The sequence below is a fragment of the Anser cygnoides genome, chromosome 18, assembly GCF_040182565.1.
Source record: "Anser cygnoides isolate HZ-2024a breed goose chromosome 18, Taihu_goose_T2T_genome, whole genome shotgun sequence".
In the NCBI taxonomy this organism is placed as follows: Eukaryota; Metazoa; Chordata; class Aves; order Anseriformes; family Anatidae; genus Anser; species Anser cygnoides.
In genome coordinates, this window is record NC_089890.1 from 11205233 (window position 1) to 11218980 (window position 13748).

The 13748-nt window shown below is 54.8% G+C and overlaps 1 protein-coding gene across 9 annotated transcripts in view; it reads right to left on the reverse strand.

Annotated features, from left to right (window-relative positions):
- Window positions 1–4412: 4412 nt before the first annotated feature.
- The window catches only part of ACACA (acetyl-CoA carboxylase alpha), a 135318-nt gene continuing 125982 nt past the window's right edge, over window positions 4413–13748 (reverse strand). For all 9 annotated transcript variants that reach the window (XM_066979529.1, XM_066979530.1, XM_048074035.2 and 6 more), the window contains 4 exons: window positions 11961–12115; window positions 11522–11692; window positions 8171–8307; window positions 4413–6973 (listed from right to left, as the gene is read on the reverse strand). In XM_066979529.1, coding sequence (XP_066835630.1) covers window positions 6847–6973; window positions 8171–8307; window positions 11522–11692; window positions 11961–12115 — 590 coding nt within the window. In that variant the 3' untranslated portion in view covers window positions 4413–6846. The remainder of the gene's footprint in view (window positions 6974–8170; window positions 8308–11521; window positions 11693–11960; window positions 12116–13748) is intronic.

Genomic DNA, 13748 nt, shown 5'->3' on the forward strand with positions numbered 1-13748 from the left:
TGTCCACGTCTGATCAGTGCAGAAAAGGCACCGGCAGCTGCGGGTCCTCTTGGGCCCAGCAGCAAGATGTTATTTAACCAGAGGCTTTGGTGTCACTGCGCTGGAGCCCTGAGCCCTCTCCCCAGGGCCTGGTGGTGACACACAAAAGCCGCACGGCCCTCGTGTCTCCGCACGGTGCTGTGGGCACGGTGCTGTGGTGCTGAGCTACTGCCCCGGCGTGCCCGAGCGGTGGGTGCTGCTGCGATGACCCAGGGTCCCTCACAAAATGCAAAGGCCCGCAGAAGTATTTACATTTTCAGCCACCAGCTGAAAAGCCCCATTTTTGAGCTCCCGAGTAAGACAAGTATTCTTTCTTTCTGCGTCGGGAAATACTTGCAAGCTTTTCAGGGGGCAGCTAAATTAATTTTTAAATTAATTTTTAAATTAAAATTTAGCACCCCTCGCAGTGCCAGCCGGCCAGGGGAGCTCCAGCTGCTCCCAGCGCCTGCCTTTGCTCGAACCAGGGCCTGTTGCAATGGGCTTGTAGCTTTTTTTTTTTTTTTTTTTGGTCCCATTGAAACACTTTCTCTGTAGCTGCATTGTTGCTCTTCATTGTGTCCCCAGAGCTGTCTGCACACCTGAAATTAATTAATCACTTTTCCATTTCTTCATTACAGATTTAAGTCTGCTTTCTAGCCACCTGTTTCCCGTAAATAGCTGCCTGCCGCGTTACGTGCTGGACGGAGCGGCATCTGCCACACCTGGGGAGAACCGGCTCACCTGCAGGGACGTGGCTCGCGCAGTGCTTGCCGCGGGACTGCCTGCGTTTAAAAGCAGAAGCAAGGTGCGTGGCTGTGTGGCTGCAGCGTGGCTAAATGCCATCGCCCTGCACGGAAGGTAGCCCGTGACCAGCCCCACGCGGGGTGCTGTGAGAGGTGAGGGACCAGGAACAGAAACGTTTCCTTTGGGAGGGGGCATTAAGCCGGGTGTTTTGTGACCTTTTTGAAAAAGCGCCATGCCAGCGCTAAAGCCAGCTCTAAAAGGAGGGTCCGAGGGTGCTGCGCGGCCTCGTGCCTGTGCCCTCCCCCCCCCCAGGGCTTTGCGCTGCCTTTTCCCTCCCCGCTGCCGGTCCTGGGCCCGGATCAATGGGGGCCGAGGAGGCGGCGGAGGCCGGGCTCCCCGCCCGGTGGGAAAATGTACCATTTTTCTTGGATTTAGAAAATAAGTGCAAGGTGAGTATTGACTTTGTGTGGCAAACATATGTATCACGGGCGGATAAATCTTTATGTTCACTTGCAGCGAGGCAGTATCTGCAGCTCTCAGGGAAGCGCATTGATTTCTCCAGCCCCCATCTCCATCTCGCAGCTCCCCGCTCAAAATTTGCCAGGCAGAAGCTCACTGAATGTCACCACTGGCTCCTTTCTGCTGCCCTTTCTGTTTCGGGATGCCCCTGACGGCCTTACCGCCAGCAAAGAGCCCCGCAGCGGTGCGACTCCCCGTAGCTGCTGCCGTGAGAGCCACCCAGAGGTGCAGGGAGTGGCGGATTTGGCTCAGCCTGTGCTGAGCAGTCCCATGCTCGTTAGTGATCAAGGTCGTTTAGTTTCACACGAAGCCCATCAGCGGGCTGGTGCTCCCCAGCTGTTACCGTCCTCGGGGTGCAACCACCCCAAGGCAATTCCTGGAGATGTCCCCCCCCCCCCCCCCCATAAATTCCCTGGCAGTGGGTGGAAAGCAGCCGGGCTGCGTGCGCCGCTTCCCTCTCCCAGCCTGGCACAACCCGCACACGGTGTCGAGCTCTGTCTCCCCACCCATTAACGGTACCTGCGCTTATTTTCTGAGCAGCGGCAAAGCTGTGTGGTCGTCTAACATCATTAAAATCTCATGGTTTAATAACCGCAATTCTGAAAGGCATCAAGGGGAGTAAATTGGCTGCTTCCAAAGTTTGTGTCGGTGGAATGGTTTCATGCTGCTTGCACTGTCAGAGCAAGCATTAAGGATGGTTAACAGAAAGCACCGTGCCCCTACCCTACTTTGGGGTTTGCTGCGCTGGCAAGTTGTCTGGCCTCTATTTGTGGCTTGGGCTCGGGGCGCTGACTGCACTTTCTGCAGGCTGTAACACGCCTTTCCAGTTTGACTTCTGTGTCCTTTAGCGTTGTAGCACCAGGGCACTTCTTTTTTTTTTTTTTTTTTTTTAAATATTATTTTTTATTTTTGGAGAGCTGGATGTAATGTTAAAAGGGTAATATGAAACACTTTAAATGTGATAACTTCTCATTCGTATTGTTTGAAGAGATAAGAGTCAAAGCCCTGCTAAGCATGCTTTTGAATTCACTTATCAGTGTTTAAGCAGGCTTTTCTCCCCGCTACCCCCCCCCCCCCCCCCCCAACCTGGGCAGTGCGAGACGTGGGGAGAACCTGGGCCGGCAGCTTCAGCCTGCCAGGGCCCCGTTTCCTCCGCTGACCTTGCCGCTAAGGGCGGCGCTGGATTCCGGGCACAGAAACGCTCTCGCTGCCTGGATGTGAGCGTGCTGCAGGAGAATGCACAGCCCGTGACATCCCCGAGCAGCAACCCGTGGGACCACAGCCGGTGTGATGTGCCTGCACCCAGCCCCGGCTGTGCCCCGCATCCCGCTGTCCTCCTGGGTGCTGTGCATGGCTCCGGGGCTGGAGCTGCGCACGATGCTGTCCGCCCCCAGTAACCCCAGTAACCCCAGAACTGGGGCAGGTGCTGCTGGCCCGGCGGCAGCAGTGGTGGGCTCGCAGCGATCGCGCCTGGTGGGCCCGCGGGGCTGTGGCATGGACAAGAGCTTCGGGCGCTGAGTCACACGGGCGCAGATAACCAGGGTGCTCTCCACCAAGTTTTCCTAAAGCTCAGTGCTGCCGTTTAACAGCGAGCGAGACCTCCCTCCCCCCCAACAGAATATTAATTCTATATTAATTCATGATACAGCTGCTAATTAGTACCTACACAAATGGGCATTACACCTTTGCAAAACATTGCACAGCGAGTCGGTGTATGTGGGAATTAACGCGTGTGACTGGTGGGGGGGACGGATGGAGGGGCTCTGTACACCCCCCCACCCCACCCCCAAACCCCACAATAGCAAAAGAATTTCAACTTTCAGACAAACAACTTCATTTACAAGTGTGTCTCTAATTAGCTGCAGAATTAGTAAAGCAGAGTTTTCCCCCCATAGATCGGCCAAACCCCTGAGGGAGGCTGTGGAATAGAGAGAATCGCATTTCCAATTATTTTGTTGAATTGCTAATTTAGTTATTGTGCCTGGCGTAATTGTGATGGGTATTGGGTGTGCAATTCAATTTGTTTTAAATATTTGTGGGAAGGCTGATCAGTAATGGAGCTGACCTATTTCATGGCCCAAATTGAGAGAAGAGACTAAAACAAAAAACAGCTACAAAGCCACAGTTTGTCTCAGTTTTTATTTTGATGTCTCTCATCCCTCTTAAGACTGTTGATGCAACAAAAGGTTTACATTAAAAGATGATGGCACTTTGATCTCGGGCTTTTGAGAGCTTACAGCTTTGGTACTTCTTTTCTTGGCATTTTAATATGTAGATATTTTAGGCTAAAGAGTTTTAAATGCATTTCTAGAGTTCAATAGGGTCCCCCCCATCCAAATTGTATGATGTTTGTTAAGGTGATTTATGCTTTTGCTCATCAGGACTCTGCTTTGAGAAACGCGTGAGAATAACGGCTGGGGTTTTCTTGGCTAACATCGGCCGGTTTGACACGTCACACCCCAAAACGAACCTTCAATAGAGGGAACTTTGGAAAGGTGCTGGTACACCGCTCCGGGGTCAGCCGGGGACAGCCCTACAGCCGAGGTCCTGGCGGTGAAATTTCCATGGGGCTCCCGCTGAGCGCGGCCCTGCCCCTGTGACACCTCCGGGAGAGGGCTCAGGGGACTTCTGTGGCACCCTCAAAGGCTCGCTGCCGCTGGGCTTTCCCTGCTCGCTTGTTTCAGTCGAACATTAAAGAGGAAAATAAGGCTGGGGAGGGGGCACAACTGCTAACGGCTCGCTGGGGCAGCAGCTGCGGGCTGGGAGCTGGGCCCAGAGCGGGGCTCAGCGCCAAGCACTCAGTGGAGAGGAGCTGCTCCTCCTGCCGGCACCCGTGTTGTTAAATCCCAAAAGGTTTATTCCAAACACCTCCAGAGGTGTGACAACGGGTGGGAACAAGGGGCAACAGGGGCCTGCCAGGCACAGTCTCATGAGGGGCTCGTGCAGAACAGGTTGGGGGCACAGCCGAGACCAAGCGGTGCCTCGGCACCGTCCTCCCGGCATGGGCAGCCACCGGGCCCCTTCGGGAGGTGCTGCGTGAAACCTCCCTGCTCCTTCCCTAAGGAAAAGCGGAGCTCCCCGAGGGGCGCTCGGGATGAGGGGTGACAGACTTTTCACTCCTGGCAACAGAGAGAGATGTAATTCATTCTTTTTATTAAAAGAAATTGAGGTAAGTGAAATACTTCAGCACCAGCAAGAACTGTATGTACCGAGGGTGGTTTCCCCGCAGCGCCTGCCCCGCCGCCCGGCTCGCTTCGGGCACCGCCCCGCACGCCTGCAGCACCCCGCGGCATCCGCTGGCACCGCGCTCCTGGACCTCCACAGTGCTCCCAGGGCTAGAGCCAGGCTTCAACTTCCAACCAGCTCCGACGCTAACTACTGGCTGGTTTGTTTTGGAGCTACTTTACCCCCAAATTAAGTCGAGCCTGCCCCAGTGCCTGTAACGCTGAGCTAGAGGGGCTCTGCTCTTGCCCAGACTTTGGCAGCTGCAGCTCCCCCCCAAGCACGGGGAACGGAGCTGTGGGCACCAGGACATTTCCCACTGACACCTGCAGACACCACGGCAATGCACCGGTCTGTGACAGCACCACGAAGGAAATGCCGGTGACAGCGGAGGAGCCCAACGAGACGTCCGTGCGCTGCGCTCGCCCACCCCGAGCAGTCCTGCCTGGCTGAGACATTCCCTGTCTGTCCTTTGTGTCCGGCTGCAGCCCAGGTTGGCCTAAGTAAAAGCATCTTTAGGGGGTTGTTCGGGGGGCTCTAGTGGAAAAAAAGAGTCTTTGAAATCAAACTAGGGTTCTAAACTATTAAGACGAGGCTAGTCCTTCAGATGACTCCAGGCACCATGGGCCGTGCTGCTGTGCGCTCTGGGGAGGAGAGCAGCTGCCCACGGTGCTGCACCTTGATTTTGCAAGAGCTCTCGCACCCCATGCGCAGAGGGGGTGCGCTGCAGCTCGGAAGGAAAGAGCACAGGTGTGAGGCACTGGCATTGTAATTAATTCTCATAAAAACATCCCTTCTGATTCGTGCAATACTAAAAGCGGATTCGTAAAATCTGAAATACTTTTAAGACAATCATCGGTGTAAGCTCTCCAACATTACTTTTTACAGACTTCCTGCGTACCTGATCTTTTATTATGGTCAGGAGGCCCTTGAAAATAAAAAAGTGTCGAGATTGGCAAAGGCCCCGGGGCAGTCTCGGTGGGCAGCCTGGCCCCGGGTGGCTCCGCACTTCCCTGCCCAACAGCGACTGTGGACCAACTGCGGGCCGTTCTGGCTGCACAGTGACCGCTGGAGCAGGTGAACGTGCCAGCTGGTGCTAAAGAACGTGATGACCAAGAAGTTACTTCTTTTTAATATTTCTGTCTTGTGTGAAGGATCTGGGTCCCTTCCCCAGCTGCCCATGAGGGCGACCCAGGGGTGCGGCCGGCGCTCACGCCAGCTCTGGGGCAGGGATGGGCACAGGAGAAAAGCTGCTCAGGTGCCTTGAACCGAATTTTCCTTTTGCAGTTCTAACCCCATTGTGTGTTTGACTCTGTCCCTTCCACTCCCTTACGCATCTGCTTTTTGCTTTGGCTGCCTACTCATATGAAAGGAATTCGCACTTAGATGAAGTATATGCAGAAGTGGGGCTGCCCCGTGTGTGTTACCCCTCAAAATGAGTAGGGAAGGCAGAGCAGAAATGGCTGAACAGCTGTGTTTTGGCCTCCTCTTTTATCTCCTCCTAGAAGGGCCTCTCACACACCTTAGTGACCCGTTCTAAAAGAATCGGGCACAAAGGCAAAGGGTTTGAGCCCGCAAAGCCCTGTCCTGCCGCTTCCCCTGCTGGGGAGCAGCCCTGGGAAGCCCAGGAGCCTCAGGCACAGCATGGCCATGCGGCTTTCGATGCTGTTCTACTACCGAGTAACAAGACAGGCGTCTGGAATAAAAATCGCACTGGCTGACAGAGACAAGAGGGCTGACTCGGTGGCGGATGCCACTCGCCCACACGACACCACACAGGAGGATTTCCCAGCTCCAGGGACAAGGGGGGGCTCCCACCTGCACCCGAGGGTCCTGCCTGGCCTCGGCCCGCAGCGAACGCCCCCGGGGGTGTCAGGGGTGTAACATTGGCACGTGGCAGCACCCCGCGGCCGCTGCCAGGCCGGGTGTGATGAGAGAAGCGGGCAGGGGAACAGGGGCGTGCTCAGCCCCTGCTGGGCTATGCCAAGACCTCACGGTACCAGCGTACCCGTCATTGCCTGGCTGTGGTTTTGTCGAACAGCTAACTGATGCATTGGTCCAGTCACACTTTGTTAAATAAATAAGGTACAGTTAGACAGCTGTAACTCAATTCCGCAGGCGCTTGTGTTTATACATTTTCCTCGTGTCTGTGGCCAAAGAACACACTTCCTCTGGCCAGTCTGATTTGAAAAAATAAAAATGTCACTCTTCCAGCATTTCCCTGAGCCTCCCCGTCTCGGTACAGTGGTCGCAGTCGAGCAGACAAAGGGCAATTCTGAGCTTTTTTTTTTTTTTTTTTCCTCCACTGTACCGGGCAGGGGGGAGTACGGGAAATCGATGCTCTTACGTTGAAGAAGGCGAGTCCATTGTGGAGAGGATCCGCACGATCTCCGCTCGCTGGGTGGGTGATATATGCTGGGTCATGTGCACGATCGAATCCATGGCAACCTCCGGGTTGGCCTGGACCAGGCTGGAAAGAGGCGAGAGTTAAGTGACGGCAGCCCTGGCCCTCGCACCGGAGCGCGTCCGACAGCTCCCCGTCAGGGAGGACTGAAATATGGGGTCTTTAAGAGAGAGCGGCCGCGGCAGCAGGCACTTGTGTTAACTGACTGCGAGCCGTGCGGGCTCCGAGGGCCTTTGCGCCGATCAATGCGCTGGTGGCAGAGCTCGGATGTGCGGAGGCTGAAATCCCCATGGGGCTGGGCCGGGCCCACCCAGGGCAGCAGGGGAGGTGCGGGGAGGGCAGGAGCGAGCCCTGGTGCCACCAGCAGCGCATTCAGAGGCTGCCGAGGGCGCTCCCATCGCCCCCTCCCAGACATCAGGAGCCCTGCCTGCTGCAGCACGGGTGGAGAGCCCGATGGAAACGCGTGCATGGGATGTCCTGCCTAGCCAGAGGGACAGGCAAACCGCAGGAACCGCACCAGGTCGGTGCCCTCCGGCTCTGCGCTCCAGGAGGCAAAGCTGAGAGACCTCCAGTCTAAGACATAAAAATTATCAGAATTAGATCTCTTCAGGTCTAGCAGTGTTTGGCTCACGAGGCAGGATGAGTGTCTGCAAACGCGAACAGGAACTCGGACAGGCAGGAGGGATGGATTGTCTGCCGCTGTGTTAGTATCAGGGGGTTTATTTGCTATAGCTCTGAGCAATAATCAAAAGGAACCGGGCATTTTACGACACTGAGCACAGAAGCAGCTAGCTTGTCTGCAAAGGCTAGGGCTGGAAAAAATAAAGAGATGAAAACTAAGGGTTTTCTGGCCGTGTGTGGTCAATGCCCCACTTTGACGGTCGTAGCACAGCTCAGAGATTTGCTTTCTCTCCTTGCTTCACGCAGTATGTGGCCCTCCAAAATATGTGACCTCTTACCAACTAATAATTTTCCATTATCTGTCTCAAATGGAGAAAGACACATTAGCAGTGAAATTTCTGTGCCCTGGATCTTCACGGCTCTCGTTTTAGGGAAGGGCAGAGCATGGCCCAGGAGGTTTGGGTGCTGCTGGAGTAGAGCCCCGCTCTGGTGTCTTTTTGCTCATTTGCTCCGCTCATTTTGCTCAAGGCACCTGCCCTGGCAGGAGCTCTCCAGACCAGGCAGAGCCCACAAGATGTAGATTTTGTACAAAAAATTTCGCAGTAGCTCCCGCAGCGGTGCCGGGCCGCACGGTTGGCTTACCTCCGTATCTGCTTGAGGATGTAGTCCCTGGAGATGTACTTGATGTTTTCATCCACAACAGAGCGAACGCCTTCCTCTTCCGTTAGCTGCTTTTCCAGCCACTCCACCAGGTCCTTGTTACTGTCCCACAGGTACGCCTGTGAACAAACCGCAAGTGTCACCGCGGGTCCCAGCGCCCGCCCCAAGTCCCGTGGGCCCACCGCTGACTGCAGGCACCCGCTCCCCATGTGCCGCTCCTGGAAGTTAACCCAATTCCTGGCAGCCTTGGGACAGCCCTCCGTATTTTTTCCACTGTGCTTGGCTGTTATAAACACAACTACCAACTAGCAGAAGTCACAAGACGATTCATTTCTTCTGCATCTCCTCCTGGCTACCGCCGAATCGCTGCCTGAGCCGCGAGGGATGCCCCTGAGCTGTCCCCGCCAAGAAGCCAGATTCCGAAAGGCCACAGCCAGATGCCCCGCGGGGAGGGCAGGGTGGGCCGGGGGCACAGCTGAGCAGGGCGTCCCCTGGTGCTGAGCCGTCCCAGGACCCAAGCCCCCACCACCTGAAGGCTGAGGCGGTGTCAGCGCACGGCAGCGCGCGGGATCCACGACCCAGCCCGGACACCCACAGCCCTGCCTGAAGGAGGTCGCTGCGTCCGCAGCCCCGAGAGGCCTTGGCAACAAAACCCATTTTTAATTTTGCAAGATCATTTCACCTGATATTTGCTAGGTAGCTGACTACATAATAATTCAGGAGTGTGTTAGATGCCTAATAGCCTTCTCGCTCCTCTCTTCTCCTCTCATTTTCTTTACAAATCATTTAAGAATCGTTTTGTTAATGGTTTCCGGAAAAGCAAGTACCACCATTAGCACTCATTCATATTTATGTCATTTTATTTGGGTAATTAAACACAAAGCTCGTCATTTAAAGGTGCACTATCCTTCTCTGTTATCACTAACGAAGTCAAAGTCAGAATGACAATGAGCTCGGTGCGGTAATTCAGGAGGTGGCTCTGGGCCTGGCTGAGCGGAGCGGGCAGCCGCCCCGCACCGCGCTCGGTCCTGCCAGCCGCGGGGCAGGGAGCTGGTGGCACACCATGGACGTTTGCACCCGAAGGTGAAGCCTCAGCACAGGAGGTCCGAGCGCCTGTGAAAGCCCGGGGCACCCTTGGGGCGGCAGCAGCAAGCCAGCAAAACGCTTTCACTGCAGGAAATCCCGTGGCCGTGCCACCAGCACCCCACAGCTAACTTCCCTCAGCCTTGCCAATACCGGAGAGGAGCGCAAAGACGGTATTGGCACTAACGACCCGTTGTTTAATTATCACCCCCTCGCTGCTGACCTTTTATCTATGTACTTAATTACCAGTTCCCGTAGTCCAGGAACTTTTTTTCCCTCTTTCCCAGGACTCTCACAAGAAACGCTCGCTCGGTGCTGACAAAGCTGCTGCTACACCCGCGGGGAGCTCCTGTGCCGTGGCGAGGGGCCCTCACGCAGACCCTGCTCCGGCCCCAGTGCGGGTCCTGCCCGACGTGCTGCACAGGTACCGGCTGAAGCAGAGGCCGAGCCCGGTGCTCGCAGCGATCTGGCAGCAGCAGCAGCAGCGGCAGCCTCACGGCACGGGGCCGGCAGGGAGACAGGCGGCCCCCGCAGGCTGCCCCCCGTGAGGCAGGATGCGTCCTTTTCAGCAGGAAGATGCTCCCCGGGTACCAGGCTGAGACTCTGGCCCGACACTCCCACCAGGTGTTTGGGTTTTTTTTTCCTTACAAATTATGTATATGACTGTCTTAAAACGGTGATGTCACGTCAGGCTCACGATTTTGCTTATTTCATTGTTTTTTTCTTCTTATTATTTTAAACTCGTTAGTTTTTCCTCCTTGCTTCTGCCCCTAGACATGCCAGCGATGCTCCCTGCATACAAAGTAGGGCACTTAGGAAGATTTCAGGGAAGGGAAAAAAAACACCAAGAAGCTGCCTTACGGTTGCAGACCTGCGTAAAGCTAGATTTACCCAAGAATCCCAAAGCTTTTACTTTAGGAGAATATTTAATACTCTTATTAATCATTTTTAATCCGTTTGCTTTTAATTAAGAAACAGCATGATGCTTTCCTATCAACATATGCCAGGGAGCAGATTAATTGTGGCTTAAGATAACTCTCCTTGATTGGTGTAATGTATTAGCTAACGAGATGCCCGCTTTTAAAGACGCTCAGACGCTACCTTGGAAAGCCTGCTGCCCTCCAGAGAGCACTTCCCCCCCTTTTCTGGAACCCCTGAGTGTTTGTGACTTTAAAAATAAAATAAAATGAAATAAAGAACTCAGATTGGAGGACTGTGACAAAAACAACCTAAGAGCCACGACAGAGATTGCTCTTCAGAGATTGCCAGCTTCAGAGTTGGAGCGCAATTAAAAGAGAAATCCTCTACACAGCCATCAGCCGAGGACGGTGCCGAGGCGACCCCCCCATCCCCAAACCACAGCAGTTACATCTGGCAGCGAATTTGTGCCCCTGCCTTTGATGGCACACGGCTCCACGTGGCCTTAAAGCCCTGCACAGCCCGGGGGACCCAGGGGCTCCTGTGGGCTGGGACCTGGTGACGGTCACCGACTGCCGGGCGCGTGCGAGCTGAGTTCAGGGCCCAGGGAAAGGGGAGGAAGGTGAGGCCAACCCCGAGGAAGAGGGACAGCGGGGACAAGCAGCAGGACAGGACGGCTCCATGGTTTGGCTCCTTGCTGCTGCCCCGAGACCTGACCGAAATGCCCCCTGCAGGAATGGAACATCTGCCCGACAGAACTGCAGCACAGCAACCCCCTCCTCCCTTCCCAGCATCAGTGGGTAGTGCAGGATTTAGGATATTATTCAGTATAAAAGAATAATTAAAAAATAATAACAACCCTGCTTTCACAACACAGGATCCCGAGGGCCGCAGGGACTGGTCTCCACAGCTGGGGGAGCTCGTTCCCCCCGCCTCTGCGAGCGCTCGCAGCTCTGCAGTGATATTTCAGGCACGCCGTGCGCAGACACCGGGAGATGGAGATGTTCAGGGGGGTGTGCACAGCGTGTCCTGAGGCTGCTGGGATTCCTGCTGCCAGTTCTGCCAGCCAGCAGCACCTCTGCGCAGCCTCCTTCCTAGGGCCTCCTTCCTTGCTTTGCTGAGACAGCTGTTCGTCTTTTCAAGACGCTCAGGTTTTCATACCAGTGGTGCTACGTGCTTGTGAAAAGCCTATTGAGCTGAGTGTACTTGCTTTTCTGGCCTGATATAAAGTGTTCCCATAAAGCAGCTCATGACCGGGAACACCTGGGAGCACTTCACTGAACTCGCACCCAAGACAGACTGCTGCCTTGGTGAAGCTGCATTTTCTCTTACCTTTACCGTCCCTTCGACTTCCACAAACCAGCGTCTCAGCATAGCCTGGATCTGCCCATCGGTCAGCTCGGGGTTGGCATCGTGGATCTTCTTTTTGACCACGTCCTCCAGAAGAAGACGTCTCAGCCTCCAGTAGAAGAAGGTACGAGAAGTTTTCCAGTCTAGAATGTCCTGCCCGAGACATAGGTGGAGAAGGAGAAAATGAGCGAGGGACGTTTACACGGAGAAACGCAGACGCCTTGCTCCCCACAGGAAGGAAAGGTGTGCGCTCGTGACACAGTTATGTCACTCGCACAGGAGAAATACACAGACCCCTGCGTCTGAGCCAGCTCACTGGGCCCGAGGTTTGTTTGTAGCCCCACAGGACACCGAGTTCCTCTGAGCCTGCTACCTCCCCCAGCAGCTTGCCCCGACCCGGGGCGAGCTCCGTGGCACTCACAGTTATGGCACCCTTCTCCTGCATGCGGCCGGGCGTGTCGTGCAAGTCGGCGAACTGCATGGCGACCTGGTGGTAAATGGGGATCAGGAACTCCTCCCGCTCCTTCAGCTTCGTCTCCAGATCCTTTCGGTCCCCAGGGCTCAGCTCAGGGGTACCTGCAACAGGCACAGCCGCACGTCAGGGGCCTTCGGCAGGTCAGAGCCAGGGCTGTACAGACGGCTGCTGACAGCCCAGAGGGAGAAGGGAGGTTCCTCCCCTTCCTGCACTCAAGCAAAACCCAGGCTGCTCTGGCCAGGACGAACGCCGGCCCATCAGCTGGAGGCCACGCCAAGCAGCCTCGAGTTAAACCCCAGTGCTCCAGCCCAGCTCCCCTGCCAGCCACGTTCAGGCAGCAGCTCCAAAGGAGGTTTCACCATGGAAACTCATTCCATTTAAATGCCAATGAGTTGAGCCGTCAATTAAGCGACAGATTTACTGGACTCACTCCTAAAAAGGATGATGTCCCACACACCGCTCCCTTAAGCGAGGACCACGGGCGCTGTGAAGCCACGCACACAGCGGCGCGTCGTCCGGCCGGCCGGTCGCTGCCCAGCCCACAAACGCAGCGGGACCTCGTGTCCTCCCCGAGCTCCTCTTCCCCGTCAGAGGAGGTGGGAACAGCAGACGGACGCACGGACAGACACACGGACGCACCCCAACACGCTTCCAAGTCCCAGGCCAGCCGCACACCGCTGCTTCCAGGCAAAGCCATGTTTTTACATACCTACCAATACAAATGTCGCCTCACCTTTCAGGTGCTAGTAAGAAGGTTTTAATTAAGAGCAGCTACTCTTACAGCCTTCAGAATAAAGAATTATAGGTATTTATCCCCGTTAAACCACAAGTTCCTACATCCCCCCGTTCCAAGCCAGCACCGCTCGTGTATTGCGGCCTCTCCGCCACGCACACGGTGTACAGTCAAAGCAGCCAGGCCCAGTAATGATTTAGGTGAGATTAACAAATATGTCAATGTCTATTTTCTGCTTAATTTAAAAGCAGCGTCTATAAAGATTTTTGACTTCTGAACCCTGTTCTCCTGAAAGAAAGAAGGTAACAATGAGGAGGGGGGATAAAGAGTGATTATCCCATCATCGATCGTTTGTCAGGAGCATTTCTTATTCACTGGACTATTGTAAAAAGCTAAGCTCTCGATCAATCCTGTAAGCCCCCTGTACAATTAAATATCTTGGAATGGTTTTCTTTCTTTTCTAGTCAGATCTTGAGGCCTCAGGGTTTTTTTCAAAAAGCTGGGGCTTTATTTATTTATTTCTGGGGAAAAGAAGTCTCCTTCCACAAATCTTACCCTGGCAAGATGAGGGGAGTTAAAATATGGGATTCCTTTGCTCTAAAGGTACTGGACAGTTAATGAAACTGTTAAAGTTTAAATCATAGGAACATTATAGACCTCCGGGTATGGATCGGCCGCTAATCAATAGGGAAACAAAGGGAGCAGCGCTCTGCAGCGACCACCTGGCAATGCAGACGCGAAGTGAGCGGGCTCCGGCACGCGGGTGGGGCCGGCAGGTGAGACGTGACGGCAATTCCAAGGAAGGAAGAACACGAGCGACCTTCCGAACTTGGCAGGCAGCGCAGGACACTTTCTAAGACGGCACTCTGAGCGCCATAAAATATCACATTTGTCTTGGATCGAGCTTTGCTCCGCAGTCACCAGGTTGTCTGCAGCTATACAGGGCGCCGGGCGGATCGCAGCCACCGGCACCGTCGGAAGGGGCTGGGTAGGGGCCTCGC